This window comes from Hydra vulgaris, chromosome 01 (genome assembly GCF_038396675.1).
Source record: "Hydra vulgaris chromosome 01, alternate assembly HydraT2T_AEP".
Classification (NCBI taxonomy): Eukaryota; Metazoa; Cnidaria; class Hydrozoa; order Anthoathecata; family Hydridae; genus Hydra; species Hydra vulgaris.
The window spans coordinates 43,889,302-43,902,500 of record NC_088920.1 but is presented as its reverse complement, the minus strand read 5'-3'; the positions used below and the strand labels follow the sequence as shown (position 1 = coordinate 43,902,500).

At 29.6% G+C, this 13,199-nt stretch overlaps 1 protein-coding gene across 1 annotated transcript in view; it reads left to right on the top strand.

The window, feature by feature from the left end:
- LOC105846017 (uncharacterized) overlaps positions 1 to 10,737 on the top strand; it is a 20,358-nt gene extending 9,621 nt beyond the window's left edge. The window contains exon 2 of the mRNA XM_065788275.1: positions 4,831 to 10,737. Within this exon, the coding sequence (XP_065644347.1) occupies positions 4,962 to 8,930 (3,969 nt within the window). The 5' untranslated portion in view covers positions 4,831 to 4,961 and the 3' untranslated portion in view covers positions 8,931 to 10,737. The remainder of the gene's footprint in view (positions 1 to 4,830) is intronic.
- Positions 10,738 to 13,199: the final 2,462 nt, after the last annotated feature.

Below are 13,199 nucleotides of genomic sequence, written 5' to 3'. Positions count from 1 at the left end.
AAGCCTCGATTAAGTATACAAAGTTTAGTGAAGTTTAGTGAATATCGATTAAGCCAACTCAAAAATTTTATCCAGTGTCAGATTTACTTACTTAAAATTTATAGCACAATAATTAAAATATTTTGAGAAAGTTTGTCCATCCCACAAAATATGCGTTTTTATAACTGGCCCTCGATTTTAGCAGAATAGAAGGCCGCGTATTTTAATATGCCATGATATATATATATATATATATATATATATAATATCTATCTAACTTTATAATTCTGCTTAAATATCATTTATTTAAAAATAACAAATCTATATTAAAAATATAGTATAAAAACCTACAAAAAGATATCCTCTCCAATAAAATAATTTCAGTAAATAAAATAAAAGAGCTTATTTTATTAGAGAGGATACTTGTCATCTATATGTTGTAAAAAAATTGTAAAGTTTTGCCAAAGGTTTTCAGTTATAAAAGCGAAATACTCTCTGTACATTGCTTCATCAAGTTTACTCCACTTCAAATCACCTTGTGACCCGCAAACAAATTTCAATCTTCGCTTTATTCGACTCCAAAAAGCCTCAACATGGTTTGATGTTGCTTGCGTTACAGGATCAACAAAGTTGGTTGTGTGATTTACTATGAGATGGTTAAAACCAATGTTATTCAAATTATTTTAGGCAGCCTATTGATCTGAATGAATTGTAGACCCAACAGCCACCCATCTTTGAATTAATGAAACCAATGTTGCTGCAGATCTATCCTCCACACGTGTTAAATATCCCTTTTTAGTCATTAGATCATATGCTCCAAATATCCAGTGTTGTTCGATGACATGCCCTACATTATTCTTCCTTTTAAACATTAACGATTCATCAATTTCAACAACATAGCCAGGACCACCTAACTAATTTCTATCAAGAACATCAATTATTTAAAAGGAACATATGTCTCTAAAGTACTTATACCACTGAATTGATGTATTTTTGAAAATAGCAACTATATCGCTGGGTGTTGTGACAGGCACCTCCGCAATCCATAAAAACATAAGTTGAAGATTACTACTTATGTCTAGTGATGAACAAATTTGAAAAAAGCCACTTCTAATTGTCTTTGTCTTCTTGCATTTACAACACCTCCAAATATGTTTGTCCTAAATGAAAAGTAAATTTGATAAATCTTATCCTGATATTGACTACAAATAATAAAAACTCAAAGCTTAAAAAAGCTTATTTTGTCTTAAAATAAGCACACAAAAAAAAAATCAAAACTAAGCTTAATGAAAGTTTATTAATGTTTTTGTGATAGTAAACATTCCCAAAGTTTAAATAAGGATTAACAAAGCTAATATAAACATTACTCAAGTTCAAAAAAAGATTAGCAAAGCTAATAAAATATTGATCAAGTCTAAATAAAGATAAACAAAGCTTAAATAGTATTTAAGCTTTGTTTATTCTTTATTTAAAATATTTAGATAATTAAACAAAGCTTAAATAATATTTTAGCTTTAATCTTTACTAAAAATAAAGATTAAAAAAGCTCAAACAAAGACTATTATAACCTAATATAAACATAATAAAAGCTAATATAAACATTCAAACAGCTTAACTAAAGATAATTTTTTAAAGGCTTCATTATTTATTTTTCGCAATTTAAGCATGAGTTAATATTTAAAAACATTTACCTGACAGCGATTATACTTTTGAACATTCATAGCATGTCTGCATTCACAAAATTTCTGAATATCCATTAATCTGTAGTGCTGGAGAAATGTTATTAAATTTTCCTCATTTAGTAGTTCAATAAAATGTCTAAGAGGAGACATTCGTAAATTGTCAGTAATTACCGAATTTAGGGGGGTGCGGTGCGCCGATTACACGTCCGATATTTATTCGCACGTGTGTGCGAATAGGTTATATTTTGACTCACCCTATAAAAATTTCTTTTAATGTTTAAAAAAATTTAAAGAATGCACTCTTTCTATGGATAATGTATTCGATTAGCTATAAAACGTCAGTAAAATTATGTTCTATATAGACAATATTTTAAAACTGATTATGCTTAATAGCTATTAAAGTTTTTTTTATCGCATTATATTCCTTTAATCAATTCTGACAACAATTTACGATCTACTTTGTTAAACCTACTTTATACCTGTTAATATTTTTACTTAAGATGGTTCCTATGTAATCAAAAAAACTTTTTATTCATTAAGGTTCCTATGTAATCAAAAAAACTTTATTTATTAAGGTGGTTCCTATGTAATCAAAAAAACTTTATTTATTAAGGTGGTTCCTATGTAATCAAAAAAACTTTTTATTCATTAAACATTAATTTTCTCAAAAGTAGGTATAGAATATGTAAAGAAAATATAATTTCGAATTCCAAAAATTTATTGATGATCACATAAAGGCCTATGATAGTCAAAATAACCCTTAAAAATAGAGTTTACTAGAAAAACAATTACTCATGAGTAAAAGCTCATTTTACTTTCAAACTTGGTATACTTGTGCGTGCTACCTACCTCTAGTGTGTGAGTTTTATATTTAAAGACCTTGTTTCCATTAAAAGTTATGCTTCAAAACAATATTAATATAATTATCTGATGTTTTAATAAGTAAATTTTGGATGCTGCATCGGTTCATTTTTTCAGATATAATATTAAAACAGACACCAGTCTGTATTCCAAGTTTTTCATACACTTCAAATAAAAAAAAACAAGTCCAAATTCTTCGTTGAATTGAAGAATAGTACTATATAAACCTAACTGATCTTTCTACCAAGAGTTGCTTAGGACATTTTATCCAGATAATATTATTTAGGGACTCGATTGCATTTTGAGTTTCCCAGTGGATGCACTTGCAAAGAAAGTCATCATTTGAAAGATCTTGGAAAATCTTTGACAAGATAGGAAATATCCACTCTGGTAAATTAATCCTCTCTTTGTATTTTTTAAGTTTATTTTTCTTATAGCTACACCACGATTCTTCTCCTGGTGGACAAAACATGTGGTGCTTATCTTAGTTAGAAAAGTTGGTACAATGATGAAGGATAGTACCTATCAACTTTTCAGTGTGTAAATTTTTTCATCGTTAGTGCAATTTAATTTTAAACTTCTTCAAATGGCAATACTATAATAATTTGTTATTGAATTGATGGACTTGTTTGTCAATTTTCGTTTTCCACCAAATGGTGTAGAGGTATTTTTATGTTCTTGTACTAGTGTCCTAAGTCGAGAACCTATTTGTTTGTTTACATGTCCAATACATTAGAGTTTAACAGGTGTAATACCAAACTGCGTTTCGTAGTGTTTGGAGTTAACAACTTCTTTGTAAGACGCTGTGTCTCTATCTCCAAAATACTTATTTTAAACTAGTTTATTTCGACTTAAAGATTGCTGAAATATATCAATAGCACCTGAGGATTTCATTGCTCCTAATGACTTTCGATGATTAGTTTTACAATTATGTTCAACTTTCCAATTTGTATATTCTGTTGTCCCTTTTTTTCCACTCCATATTATACACTGTCTACAATGTTTTGATAAAACAATTATATCCAAACACTCTCCTTTGCTTACTGCTGTCATTACACTGTTCGATAAGGAGTGTTCTCTTTTTTGCCAAGTTCCATCAATTAATACACAACAAGAATGTATACCTGGGACACTTTCTTCCATTTTTGCTTCATTTGCAGCATTTTGCATACATTCTATTGCAGAATTTTCACATGCAGAAAATAACTTATTAATAATATTTCTAAAGGGAATATTAAATATTGAGTGCATATTCATACACCGTGCAAATGTTTTAATTGATTCGTGCCCTTTACCAATCTCTTGAAATCCCATAACCAATCGAACATTAATTTCACTTAGCTTACAAACATACATTTTTTCAGAAGCACTAAAAGGTGAAGTATACTTGTGACTTGTTTTACATTTTCTACAAAAGTAAATAACTTTATGAGAAAATCCCTTCCTATCATCCAAATTATTAGATATTGTGACCATAGGCTTCTCCACATTCTCGACACTTGTTTCCTACTGCTATTATTTCCATAAGTATTTTTAAATTTATAAATAAAAAATAATCATCACTATTTCCAGAATGCTAAGCTGGTTTAATGGTAAATTTTTTTTGGGTGATATTTTCAATAATTACATTTTTTATTTCCATTGATACCACATTTATTATTTACAATATGTACAGATTTTCTACAACCACGACCACCAACCCCCTATCTTGATGACTTTCTTTTTCTATTTTGAAGGTTTGCCATATTAAATCTCTATTAATTTACTAGAATCTAACTAAAATGTTAAATAATTTCAACAAACACATTAGAAAACAGTTATAAATAAAAAAATTGTTATAAAGAAGCCTGCCTGCTGATTGCACTTTGCAACAGCATAACTTATAACTATTATATATTTAACAACTTGGACGTACAAGACAACATTAGAATAGCAAAAGAGATGTACTACTTCAAGTTTTAAAGTACATTTAAGAAAATAACTGAAAAAATAAAAAGATTGCTATGGCCGTTGCTACGCAATAAAGTTACACCTACCTATATAGAACTGTAAATATCATAAAAAGCATAAACAAACTTAAAAAAAGAAAACTATACCATGAGAAAGAGCATTAAAATTTACATAAGAATATCTAATTTGCCTAAAATTCAATTTTTGAAAAAATTTTGACTTAATGTAGGAGCCACCTTAATATGTATTTAATTGACATCGTATTTCAAAAAATGCATAAAAAACAACAATTAAAAAAAAAGTAATTAAAAGAATAGAAAAGAGTCCTATTTTATGTTATTTCATTTTCTATTTTTAGATTGTTCGCTTGATTTTGTACTTGCTATAAACAAACACATCCAAAGATCAGTGCTTTCTAAAATATTGAAAAGTTTAAGTAAAAAGACACATTTTCAAGGAACTATTATAAACTTTCTGTCCAATCCTGCAATGAAATTTAATGTTACATCTGAAAGTTACAAGATGATTGTTAAAGATGTTATAAATTCATTTTTTATTATGAAAGAAAAAGATCATAAACTTTTCAACAAAATTTTAAACGAATCTTTATACGACCTTGGTCATTTGAATAAAAGCAGGACTAATAAGTTAATAATTGTTGTCAGTAATATAAATGAAGTTGTAAAATATAACGATTTTTTATTCATAATATTTATTCAAGAATCAAATGAGAAGTTTGTTTTTGAAAGAGAAATTGACCAAATATGTAGTTTAAAAGCAAGCAACCAACCTAACAACGAATCTATGTTCACATCAAATTGGTTTCCTGATTCCTTTCTCACTGACATTGTAAACATATCAACAAATCCTAGTTCATTCGATAATAATATCACCTTATTTTTGGATACTCAAATTAATTCAACAGATAAGCCTGAAAAGAAAAACATGTCATTAGAACATTTGAAAACAGTTTTATCAGATATCCAAGCTTCCACCACCAATCAAGATAACTTGGTAACAAGTGTATTAAATCTGTCACACAGCATTTTCAATTCAACCATTCAACCAATTGCATCTTCAAAAATCATGAATGAAAACCAATCATTACTATCAGAAAACACTAACTCAACCAGTCAACCAATCTCAAATGAAAACCTATTGTTATTAGACAGTACGATGAATTCTACTGGACAACCAATCACATCCTCGAGTACATCAACAGGAAACCCATTGTCAATATCAGATATTACAGTAAATTCAAATGACCAACCAATTACAAAATCAAATACATCAAATGGAGATCTATCATCTTTATCAGATACAATTATTTCAACAGGTCAACCAACGACAGCAGCAAACATTTCAAATGAAAATCCATCATCGTTATCGGATAATACAACAAATTCAACTAGTCAACCAAACACGACCTCAAATATGACAAATGAAAAACCAACAACCTTATCAGATATTATGGTTAATTCAACCAGTCATCCAATGATAACATCAAATATAACAAGTGAAAACCCATCATCGCTATCAGATATCACAAGTAATTCATCAGGTCAACCCATCACAACATCAAATACATCAGTTGTAAGCCTATCATCGTTTTCAGATACAGTAAATTCAAATAGTCAACAAAACACAACCTTGAATATAACAACTGGAAACCCATCATCGTTATCAGATATTACAATTAATTCAACTGTTCAACCAATTACAAAATCAAATACATCAAATGGAGATCTATCATCTTTATCAGACACAATTATTTCAACAGGTCAACCAACGACAGCAGCAAACATTTCAAATGAAAATTTATCATCGTTATCGGATAATACAATAAATTCAACTAGTCAACCAAACACGACCTCAAATATGACAAATGAAAAACCAACAACCTTATCAGATATTATGGTTAATTCAACCAGTCATCCAATGATAACATCAAATATAACAAGTGAAAACCCATCATCGCTATCAGATATCACAAGTAATTCATCAGGTCAACCCATCACAACATCAAATACATCAGTTGTAAGCCTATCATCGTTTTCAGATACAGTAAATTCAAATAGTCAACAAAACACAACCTTAAATATAACAACTGGAAACCCATCATCGTTATCAGATATTACAATTAACTCAACTGTTCAACCAATTACAAAATCAAATACATCAAATGGAGATCTATCATCTTTATCAGATACAATTATTTCAACAGGTCAACCAACGACAGCAGCAAACATTTCAAATGAAAATTTATCATCGTTATCGGATAATACAATGAATTCAACTAGTCAACCAAACACGACCTCAAATATGACAAATGAAAAACCAACAACCTTATCAGATATTATGGTTAATTCAACCAGTCATCCAATGATAACATCAAATATAACAAGTGAAAACCCATCATCGCTATCAGATATCACAAGTAATTCATCAGGTCAACCCATCACAACATCAAATACATCAGTTGTAAGCCTATCATCGTTTTCAGATACAGTAAATTCAAATAGTCAACAAAACACAACCTTGAATATAACAACTGGAAACCCATCATCGTTATCAGATATTACAATTAATTCAACTGTTCAACCAATTACAAAATCAAATACATCAAATGGAGATCTATCATCTTTATCAGACACAATTATTTCAACAGGTCAACCAACGACAGCAGCAAACATTTCAAATGAAAATCCATCATCGTTATCGGATAATACAATAAATTCAACTAGTCAACCAAACACGACCTCAAATATGACAAATGAAAAACCAACAACCTTATCAGATATTATGGTTAATTCAACCAGTCATCCAATGATAACATCAAATATAACAAGTGAAAACCCATCATCGCTATCAGATATCACAAGTAATTCATCAGGTCAACCCATCACAACATCAAATACATCAGTTGTAAGCCTATCATCGTTTTCAGATACAGTAAATTCAAATAGTCAACAAAACACAACCTTGAATATAACAACTGGAAACCCATCATCGTTATCAGATATTACAATTAATTCAACTGTTCAACCAATTACAAAATCAAATACATCAAATGGAGATCTATCATCTTTATCAGACACAATTATTTCAACAGGTCAACCAACGACAGCAGCAAACATTTCAAATGAAAATCCATCATCGTTATCGGATAATACAATAAATTCAACTAGTCAACCAAACACGACCTCAAATATGACAAATGAAAAACCAACAACCTTATCAGATATTATGGTTAATTCAACCAGTCATCCAATGATAACATCAAATATAACAAGTGAAAACCCATCATCGCTATCAGATATCACAAGTAATTCATCAGGTCAACCCATCACAACATCAAATACATCAGTTGTAAGCCTATCATCGTTTTCAGATACAGTAAATTCAAATAGTCAACAAAACACAACCTTAAATATAACAACTGGAAACCCATCATCGTTATCAGATATTACAATTAACTCAACTGTTCAACCAATTACAAAATCAAATACATCAAATGGAGATCTATCATCTTTATCAGATACAGTTATTTCAACAGGTCAACCAACGACAGCAGCAAACATTTCAAATGAAAATTTATCATCGTTATCGGATAATACAATAAATTCAACTAGTCAACCAAACACGACCTCAAATATGACAATTGAAAAACCAACAACCTTATCAGATATTATGGTTAATTCAACCAGTCATCCAATGATAACATCAAATATAACAAGTGAAAACCCATCATCGCTATTAGATATCACAAGTAATTCATCAGGTCAACCCATCACAACATCAAATACATCAGTTGTAAGCCTATCATCGTTTTCAGATACAGTAAATTCAAATAGTCAACAAAACACAACCTTGAATATAACAACTGGAAACCCATCATCGTTATCAGATAATACAATAAATTCATCCAGCCAATCAATGACAACACCAAATAAATCAAAAGGATCATCATTGTCAGATAATATGGTTAATTCAACTGGTCAACCAACCACAACATTAAATATATCAAATGGAAACCCATCAACGCTATCAGATACACAGATGAATTCCACCATTCAACCAATTTCAACATCAAATACATCAAATGAAAAACCATCAACTTTATCTGATGCAATAAATTCAACCAGTCAACCGATCACAACGCCAATTATATTAAATGGAAAACTGTCATCGTTATCCGATAATACAATGAATTCAACCGGTCAACCAATCACAACCTTAAATATAACGAATGAAAATGTATCATCGTTATCAGATAATACAGATAAATCAACCGATCAACCGCTGACAATATCAGATATATTTAACGAAAGCTCATCATTACCAGATAATGCAATTAGTTCAATAAGTCAACCAGTAGCAACCATCAATACTTTAAACGAAACCCTTTCATCAATAACAAATATTTTAATACAAACTACAGATCAACCATTAGGTTAAGTTCCTGATTACCTATTTTTAGCACAAAGAGAATTTTCTTTTGTTCGTTCTTAAAAATATAAACTGTTAGTGTAACTAATAAACTATGAATATATATCAGATACGTTGTTGGTTCAAAAATGTACAAAACTAAAGAACTTTATATCATAAACAATTGCACCAACCATGGATTGAGGACTCACGCGGTTCAACATTTTCTTTTATTTTTTATTTATGCTATGTTATCTTCTATTAATATAAAAGTTTTTCTTTTAAAAAATATTTTTTCTCGAGATGAATATTTTACTGTAATTTATTTATAAAAACCGAATTAAAATAACCTAGAATGAAACGCGTTATATCTTGTACAAAAAAAAAAAAAAAAAAAAAAAAGTATTGAAAAACTCCATAATTACGGCAATCACTTAATTCCGGATGGTTTTAGTAAAAAGTTTCATAAATCGCTTAATATAAACCAAACAAATATCTATACCAGACAAATCGAATAATATAAGAAAAAATTTTTTATAAAATAATGCAATCATAAAACATTTCAATTTGAAATCTAACATAACTAAATTAACAAAAAAAAACAACAACTTAGATTTGCAACAAAAAAATAAAAAAAGTAAAAACACTATTTTATTCGGAATTTTATGTTGATTATTTGAGTTAAAAAAGAAAAAAAATTACCATTTGAATTTCTTGAAAAAAATTAAAATCAAATTAGTTACCAGCAAAAAAAAACTCCGGTTTATGAAAAAATCGTAAAGAAATTTGCCGAAGAAAAGTAAGCGGCAATAACAAACTATTAGAGCTGTGGCCACACAGCCAGCTATAACTGACAATTGGTTTGAGCAATTAGCAGCAGCATATAATGAACATAATTTAGGCGATAAGCCGTTTCAAATACTCAACAATTTAATCAAAGCAAAGTTGAAGTTATTTGTAGAAAAGGAACAAAAAATTCTAAAAACCTGACACTATAAAATGAAAAATAAATGACAAATATACTGACTTGTTGTGTGACGCCTTTGGCAATCATTATACCTTATCAAGTAATTTATAAAGGCCGACATATTTCGAATGTCTGGTGCAAAGGTGATGCCCAGAATGTTTATTATAACAGTAGTAATTCAGGCTGGATGGAAATAAGAACATTTTTTATCGTGATTTACAACAGTTTTTTTGCTTTGCGCAAATAAACTTTCAGATTTTAAAGTTCTAATTCTATGCCTCACATATGAGCTTAGAGTTGAAAAAAAAAGCTTTAAAAAATTATATTTTACTTTGGCGTTTGCCAGCTCATACTAGTCATTTTTTACAGTCATTAGATGTTTGCGTTTTTAAAACAGTAAATAACGAATGGAAGCGAATAGTCAAAAGTTATTTGACTAAAAATCGCTTTTAAAGCCTACAAATTGACATTTTCCGGCCATGTTTAAGGATCTTATCCAAAATGGTAAGTTTAAATCAGAAAATGCACGGATTAGTTTCAAAAATACTGGTTTATTTCCACTCGATTGTTCACAAATTTCTTCTAAAAAAACTTCCGTGTTTCAAGCTGTCGAAAACAACAATATTGAAACAAAATTTATTTGATTCTTTAACAGTATCTAGTCCATTAGTTTTGGGAAATGCTACCAATACACCTAATAAACCGTCAAGAATGTTATATCGTAAATTTTTTGATTAAAAGCTTTGCTACTTTGAATAATTTGTAACAAGTGGGAAAAGATATTAACGAATCAGTGTTAAATATGCTTCGAGATCAATTGACACCAACTCTAAATAAAAGAGTTCAAAAAGGTGAGAGAATAAAGCGACCAGCTAATTATAGTATGGCTTCGGCGGATACCTTAGCTTACGATGAAGCTGAACAAGCATCAAAAAAGTTGAAATAAAGTCACTCGGCTAAAGTACCAGGTAAAAAAGGTCGAAAGACAAAGAACCAATCACCAGATCCACATTTACCTCAAGCTTCAAACAGCATTTTACTATCTGATGATTGTCTTTGTTATTCTTGCGAAAGTCATCGGGCAAGCAGCTTAGATAATCAATGCCTTTCATGTGAGCAGCTTTCTAATTGGTCATGCATTGCATGTGTCGTTCATTATCGATAATCAACGATACATGCAATGCATGACCAATTAAAACACTGCTCACATGCAATATATATCGTCCATCTATGGAATTAATTTGTAAAAATTGCGAATAAAAAAATTTTAAAAATAAAATAAAATGAAGATTCAAATTACAAAAATAAAGTTTTTTTATATCGTTCGATTTGAGTTGTTATGAAGTTTATTTATTTAAAAAAATTATTCCGAAATCTTTTATAATGAGCGAGTTATAATGACTTAAGTTCTAAACCATCCGGAATAAGGGAGTTTTACGTCTTCATTTTTATTTTTTTTACGCCGCTTCTCTATCATTGTTGCATATGCGCACCCAGAGATATGCGACCCTTTTGATTTGGAGGCAAGCACTTTAACCGTTGTACCACAGCAGCTCTGTTTAAACAGATAAACATAACTAAAAGTCATGAGTTAACAAGTTCTTATAAAACAATTAAAACTTGTCATTTTAAAAGATTTGGTATCGACTCCTGTTTAAATAAACATTAAGTAAATGTTAAGTATCCTTTCTTTTCTAAAAAATATAGGTTAAGTATAAATAAGCTGATTTTTTGAAAAAAAATTATTATTAGTAAAAATCTAGTACCCAACCAGCACAACTCTCCACTACTATTTATTAGTCAACATCTAGTACCCAGCCGACTGAAACTTTATATAGGCTCAGAATAAACAGAGATATGCGCAAACTGATTGGCTGATTTTGAAAGAGAGGTTTTTGTGCGTAAGTTGAAATTAAAACAAATAGTCCAGTCATTTTAGCAAAAATACACCATTACCCAGAAAAATTTCTAAATAAGCTGAAATTTGGCACATCTCTCGTAATATCATATAATAACACACAAAAAAACCCCGTTGATAGCTCTTGGCGAAAATGAGTAATTGACATTTTCCCATACTGCTCAACTTCACATTATATTTTAACGTCAGAAAATAGGTTTATACTAATATCACATTATTTAAAATTTTTTTTTAATTTTAGATTTTGATAAGTTAAATATGTCAAAAATATTTCGTTCGAATACTTCTTTATTGTTACTTTCATCACTTTTGCCTTCGTCCTCGCTCGACTGTGTCACTTGCTCCTAAAACATAATGGATAAAAAATTGGTAATAAATTAGTTAAGCGCCTTCTTTGACACATTTTTATTATACTAATATAGTACTGTTGTACAATTTTGTTATATTAATGTAATACTTACATTATATGGGTTTGCACACGTTTGTCGTTGACATTCCCCACATGCTTCTGAACATAACATTCCGTTTTTTGTGACAACTGCATAGGTTTGTTCCACACTAATTTTTAGAACTCAATTTGCATTTATATCTAATGACTTGAAGCAAGTTGTCAGGTGCAAAATCTAAATCTGTCATTATTGGTGATAATGTACTTTCCTTTGACTGTCATCCCCAATCCTCTGGCTTCAGCTGGAATGATTCGTCTAGTATTTTCAAAACAACAACCTAAAATAAAATAGAAACCCCTAATTGAAGGGGATAATAATGTCTGGAGCGAGTTAAATTAATATAATAGCTTACATGTAAATGTGATGGTGGCAACTTAGGTGGCTCAATTAATCCCTTGCATGCCATTTAAAGATATTTCTTGTATGTAAAAAAAAATAATTTTTCAGTTTAATTTAAAATATGCAATTAAATACATTTGCAGTGGTACCACTGTGTTTAAAGAGTTAGTTAATCTTTTACTGATAACATTGAATTAAATGATTTATTACCAAAGGAAACTGAAGGTATCATTTTGATTTCCGCCATACATTATTAAAAATGCTTCTATTGAAATCTTGTTGATATCTTTTTCTACTGCCCAAATGTCCATAAATAATGTCGATTTATGCTGCAAAGGTTTTGATTTTGACAATAGATTCAAAAAGTTTTTTTTCTTTTGCCGAAGGGAGCAGATGTTGTATCACATCCACTCATAGCATAGACAGACAGAATGTCGTTTTTTATATTGTTCAAATTTGGACTTAATCCCTTCATGCTCCATCCTTTATGCAGAAGATGTTTTTAGAAAATAATATCATACATTTTTTTACCAATGGTGAACAAGTATTAACAAAAATATCTGTGTCATTAGCAACCACAATAATTTGTTTTTCAGAGTTCAATGAAGCAAGTTTTAATGCTGTTG